The sequence below is a fragment of the Macrobrachium nipponense genome, chromosome 44 (genome assembly GCF_015104395.2).
Source record: "Macrobrachium nipponense isolate FS-2020 chromosome 44, ASM1510439v2, whole genome shotgun sequence".
Taxonomy (NCBI): domain Eukaryota; kingdom Metazoa; phylum Arthropoda; class Malacostraca; order Decapoda; family Palaemonidae; genus Macrobrachium; species Macrobrachium nipponense.
In genome coordinates this window covers 44704297-44710436 of record NC_087221.1, presented here as the reverse complement: position 1 = coordinate 44710436, position 6140 = coordinate 44704297, and the positions used below count along the sequence as shown (strand labels likewise).

General features: G+C 39.7%; 1 protein-coding gene across 1 annotated transcript in view; it reads left to right on the top strand.

The window, feature by feature from the left end:
* Positions 1-1194: 1194 nt before the first annotated feature.
* The window catches only part of LOC135203977 (uncharacterized), an 8290-nt gene continuing 3344 nt past the window's right edge, over positions 1195-6140 (top strand). The window contains exons 1-2 of the mRNA XM_064233902.1: positions 1195-1330; positions 3052-4509. Coding sequence (XP_064089972.1) covers positions 1319-1330; positions 3052-4509 — 1470 coding nt within the window. The 5' untranslated portion in view covers positions 1195-1318. The remainder of the gene's footprint in view (positions 1331-3051; positions 4510-6140) is intronic.

Genomic DNA, 6140 nt, shown 5'->3' with positions numbered 1-6140 from the left:
TATCTATCTATATACATACAATATATATACGAATATATATATATACTGAGAGAGAGAGAGAGAGAGAGAGAGAGAGAGAGAGAGAGAGAGAGAGAGAGAACAATCCAAAGGGCAAAATTCTCTTTCTTTGACCAATTTTGTCAATATTCAGCATGTCAATTAATATTAACCTACAAATCCACGCCAGTCAAATCGGACACCTAATAATGAATATAGTTCAAATGATAAGTTTATGAATATTAATGAATATCAATAAATAAATATATTAATAAAACAAGTATGAATGCATGGTTCCAGAAATGGAAATTCACAATAGTTTATTATCAGGTACAAATTTTTATCTGCAGATGCCTACCACCGCTGTAGGATGGATCTATGAATATTAAAATTTTCACTCTCTCTCTCTCCCTAAGCTGATTCCATTACATAAGAACACGGCATAGACACAAATTATATTACGCAACACAAAAAAATATTGAATTACCTGCATAACTAAGGCTGACAAGGACATAAAATCCTTTTATCTCGCATATGAACGATGTACACACACACACACGACACACACACACACACACACACACACACAGAGAGAGAGAGAGAGATAGAGAGAGAAGAGAGAGAGAGAAAGCCTATCACAAATCGAACTCGAACTGAGTAGAGAATTAAACGAATAAACAATGATAAACATACGCAGAAAGGAACAAACGCACAAACACGTGCATATGGAAATAAACAAAGGAATGAATATATATGCTCATCAAAATAGCTAAAGGAATGACCACATTCTCAAAGAAGTAAACCAAAGAATAGGCACAATCTCAAGGAAGTAAACAAAGGAATGCGGAAATGATTTAAAAAAAAAATAAGCAATGGAATAAGTATATACCCAGAGAAACCAAGGAATAAACATAAGCTCGGAAAAGTGAACACAGTAATAAACATATTCCACAGGGATAAACAAGGGAACAACTGAATAAATAAAGGGATTAAGAAATGCTCAATGAAATCAGCAAAAGAAGAAACATAAACACACACAGAACGAAACAGTGCGATCCCCTCAGACACCCATTCACCAGAAGAGACAAAAATAACTTCTATGAAGACTGTGGGATCCTCCCACAGCGAAACCCAACGCCTCGAAAGGGAAGTAACCTGATAAAGGCGTTCTACCAGTAACTCGCTGTATGATCCAGCAGCTAATAGGACCAAGGATAAATAAGCGGCATGTTCTTGTAATCAATGATACCGTCGAAGGTCATCGGGATTCGGGGCTTATATATACCCGACGGGTGCCTGGAAGACCATCGTCAGTGCCGCAATGAAGCTCCTGGTGAGTTCTTCTTCCTCTCCTTCTCCTTCTTTCAGCCTTCATGCGGCTCTAGCTTGTCTGAGGAATGTCTAGGTCTTTGGAATCTTTGTGACAGTCTGCTCGTCTTCACGGGATGTGGGGCGTTGATAGATGAGGCTGGCTGGTGGTCTAGTATTCCAAAGACTTTGCTTTAATTGACGTGAATATTTATTCTGTGAAGTTACTCTTTCAGATCTTCTGTGTTCCAAAAATGTCTGGGTCATAGTTGTTCATGTCTGTCTGACTTTTTGAAGATAAGGCTGCTATTCTCAAGTTCATATTTTTATAATAGTGAATATTATTCCCTTCTGTGTTCAATTTCAAGAAGAATTCAATGCAGGTCTTAGTGTATTTTCAAGAATATCTATTGACGTGGTTATTGGTTCTTGTTGCTAAGTGAAAATGGGATCTTTTATGGTCAGTTTGAAAAGCATAACTTCCCGAGATCCTCTCAAGTTATTGGTACAGGCTATCAAACACCTTGATTTCTTTACATTGTCATTTTGCTTAAGTCTCGCTTTACCTGAAACAGATCCCTGGAATAAGTTCCTTTTCAAATTATCCTCTTTTTTGTTTTCTATTTTTGTTACATTTCAGAATGTCGATGTTTTATTGTTCTTTTTGAAGACTCGCTGTTCATCTTTCGTAATGTAAGATAACTTTCTGAATATGTATGAGCGTGTGTTTTGTTTTAATGATAAACGTTATCATTCCTCAGGCAATTTCAAATCAGCGCATGCGTGTTGGAAGTACAATTTATGCCTTTCTGAGGAATGTTTTTTCATTTATTAATAATTGCTTTAGTTATTACTTTCCCTCCTCCTTACAATGGAGTTTAATGGTCCCATACGACTTATTTCATAACTTGATATGACTTTTTAAAATTCGTACTAAGCAATAGAATTTATCTCATACCTCACGTCAGGTTAAATGCTGAATTATTTATGCAGGTTGTAATGAATGTACATTATGAGTTAATTATCAAAATGACAGATTCGTGAAATTGTTGCTTGAGAAAGGAGGAACAGCAAACGAAAATGTGACAAACAATAAGTTTATTTAGTGAATTTCGATACCATTGAACTAATCACCCTGCTTACCTCAATAGTAATTACATTCAAAGGAGGAATCTATTAAAAAAAATGACTCTTATGAAAGCTGAAGAATGAGGTATCTAATAACCACCACACAAGCCCTGTTTACTTTTATGATTATCTCCAGTTTACTATAGAACCTCCTGTTTACTTTCAAGAATATCTACAGTTTACTCTAGGGCCTCCTTGAACACAAAGTTACCCCCAGAAACATTTGTAGAGATATATTTAGTAGTCAGTTATTAAAGGCGTGATCTGACCTCTAGCTTACTCGGGGAGCCTGCTAAAATCTACAGTGAAATAGCGCGTTGTTTCACCAACAAAAATTCAAATGAATAGTCTGTGTCTTATCAAAAATAATTTTTCTGTACTGTTTAACATGCACATTATTTACTTTTTACCCTTTCATTCTAATAAATAAATCTTAAATATCCTATCCCAAAATTCCTGCATCTTTAACTCATTGCAAAAAAGTTTTTTCAGACCCTTTTAGGCATTCCTACCCTCCAACAAGAACAATAGCAGCAAGTACAACAACAACAACTACAGATTAGTTTGTAGATGTACTCCCTGATTAAGTGAAAATTCATAACTGTCTTACATTTCCAGGCTCTCATTTCCCTGCTGGTGGCAGCCGAGGCTGCCCAGCTTCAAAACTACGGCGTACCGCGTAGTTCGACGTCCGTTGGTATTGGAGGGTTAGTGTCGTCATCATCTTCCTTATCCGGCTCTTCCTCCAGCTTGCTAGGAGGAGGAAGTGTCTTCTCCACGCCCCAGGGATCACCCAACAGCTTCGTTTCCTCGTCTCAATCTGGAATTGGCAGTTTTGGAGGCTCCTCAGTCTCTGGACAAGGCTCAAGTAACTTTGGTTCTACCTCGTTTGGGCAAGGGTCAAGAAATTTTGGCTCCTCGTTTGGTCGAGGATCGAGTAGCTTCGGTTCCTCATTGGGACGAGGGTCAAGTAGCTTTGGTTCCTCCTCTTTGGGACAAGGGTCAAGTAGCTTTGGTTCCTCCTCTTTTGGACAAGGGTCAAGTAGCTTTGGTTCCTCCTCTTTGGGACAAGGGTCAAGTAGCTTTGGTTCAAACAGTTATAGCTTTTCAGGTTCGTGCCAACCTGGAGAGGTCCGCCACGTCGATGGTCGTTGCGTGGTCCCAGAGGTCAGAAGCAACTACTATTCTTACAGAATCCCCAACCTGCCAAGAATCAGTGGCCCAACCCCAGCCCTCCCACCACCAAAAGTTGACAATAACATCCTGTTCGTTCATCTGCCAGAGGATGCTGGTGCTAATGATCCCATCATTGTTCCACCAGCACAGCAAAACAACGTTGTTTACCTTCTGAAGAAACAGAATGAACAAGGACAGAGAGTGATTACCGTGCCTGACCAGCCTCGTAAGAGCCCAGAGGTAGTCTTCGTCAATTACAGGCCAGGGGAGAATCCCAGCCTCCCTGGAGGCATCGATCTCCAGACTGCCCTCAGCTCTGCATCACAGGGGACTGGACAGGTCATCAGTGGATCAAGAGGAAGCGGAGGAAGTGGATTTGGTGGCCAATCTTTCGGTGGATTCAGCCAAGGCGGATTTGGAGGATCAAGCAGCCTCACCAGTGGAGGATCAAGCAGCTTCACCAACGGAGGATCAAGCAGCTTCACCAGTGGAGGATCAAACAGCTTCACCAGCGGAGGATCAAACAGCTTCACCAGTGGAGGATCAAACAGCTTCAATAATGGAGGATCAAACAGTTTCACCAGTGGAGGATTAAGCAGCTTCCCCAGTGGGCAAGGATTGGTAGGATTTTCTGGACAGTCTGGAAGCAGCATTAGCAGTGGGCAACTGTCAGGCGGATTGGCTGATCAGTCCTTCGGTGGCTTCAGCAGTGGAGGATTATCCAGTGGAATTAGCAGTGGAGGATTATCCAGTGGAATTAGCAGTGGAGGATTATCCAGTGGAATTAGCAGTGGAGGATTATCCAGTGGAATTAGCAGTGGCATTGGCAGGTTTGGCTTCTCTGGTGATGCAAGCCAGTCCAACATCATTTCCAGTGGAAGTGACCTGGGCTTTTCTTACTGAAGTAAAGACACATGGAATTGGTTTCTGATGTCATGATCAGAAACCCTAAGACTCACTTCGGCTGGTAAAAGATGATCAAGAATTCAACAAAATGGACCACAATAAGCTTTGACAGTAACAGGAAGAAAATATTTGACAGGAGGATGAATATTCATCCCTATAATTCTATTCAGCCTAGTTATCTAGCCAGAATGGAAAAATTGACAGGTTTTGTATTACCAATAATGTAAAGGAAAACTTAATGGACTGATGTTACTGGGCGCTTCTAAATACAATATTTCAAACATCATGAAGACTTTACTTCTACCTATGGTTTCGTAGTTTTAATTCATATCCATGTGCCTTACACACAAATAGTATAATTCTCCCAAGTATGAATGGACTGTAAGACATTTAAAAGTATTATCTAGGGAAGTATTATATGCTTTCTTGCTGTGTAAAATAGAGGAGAGTAATCTGGTCTGTTACTACGCCCTCTCTGAAGCTTCTTTGCTTTGTTGGCGATTTTACTTCTTATGGTAAAGGATTAAATCTTATAATTTCCATGCTTGGTTTTATCTCGTCATGAAATATCAAATCATGAAATCGAATTTAGGATTTCAGTTTGGCGCAGAAGAAAAAAAAATAATGATAATAAAAGTAATGAGTAGCCTTTAAATGTCTGCCCAGAATGAATATCAACCAAAGAAGCAAACGAAATTTATTCCTGAATAAAGATTATATATATATTTTTGGGGGGGGTTAGTGTGTTGCAATGCCACAAGGCTGAACAAAGATAATCGTTTGTGCGTGCGTTGCAACGCAACAAGAACAAGTGAATCACACATCCTTGTTACACCTGCTTGAAAATTATTGCAAATTAAAAACAGGTCAATGACATCTGTTTTTTTCTAGCAGCTGTGCTACGTGAACTAATACCCGAGTGATGTTTTCCTCTCTCTCTCTCTCTCTCTCTCTCTCTCTCTCTCTCTCTCTCTCTCTCTCTCTCAGATATGATGGAAGTGAAACGAAAGAGGAAAGAAAGAGATGTACAAACAATCTCTCTCTCTCTCTCTCTTCTCTCTCTCTCTCTCTCACACACACACACACACACACACACTCGTTGATATTTTTCAAGAAATGTAAGAGCCATTGAAATATCATAGTTGCAATAAAATGCTAAAATTTTAACATTCAACTTCAGAAGATTCTTAAAAAAATTGCAACAATAATTCAAGAACTAGTACTAGGAAGGTGAAACTGAGCCAGCTATTATCGGACAACCTACATATCCGCTAATTGAAAATGCACTGCACCTCAGGTGTATCTGCCCTGAATAGACAGGAGATATTCGCCTATTACAATATTAGAGCGAGGTTGTTTACATTTTCTTGTGACAAGGTTATGTCCAGGTAGTCTCATACATGACCCGGATTTAGCAAAAGGCTGAAGACAACGGAGAACTAGGCCTATATGGATACGAGTGCCTATGCTCTTCAGGATATCCTCCAACTTGGAATGGCAATATATTAAAAAGATGAAAGTTGCTTCTCTTAGCGTCATTCAAGCAAAGATTCCAGAACGAGGTTTGAGGGGGAGGGCCAATGCTTTTCGGGGGAGAAGGGCTGAACAGTTTATTGAAAATAAAT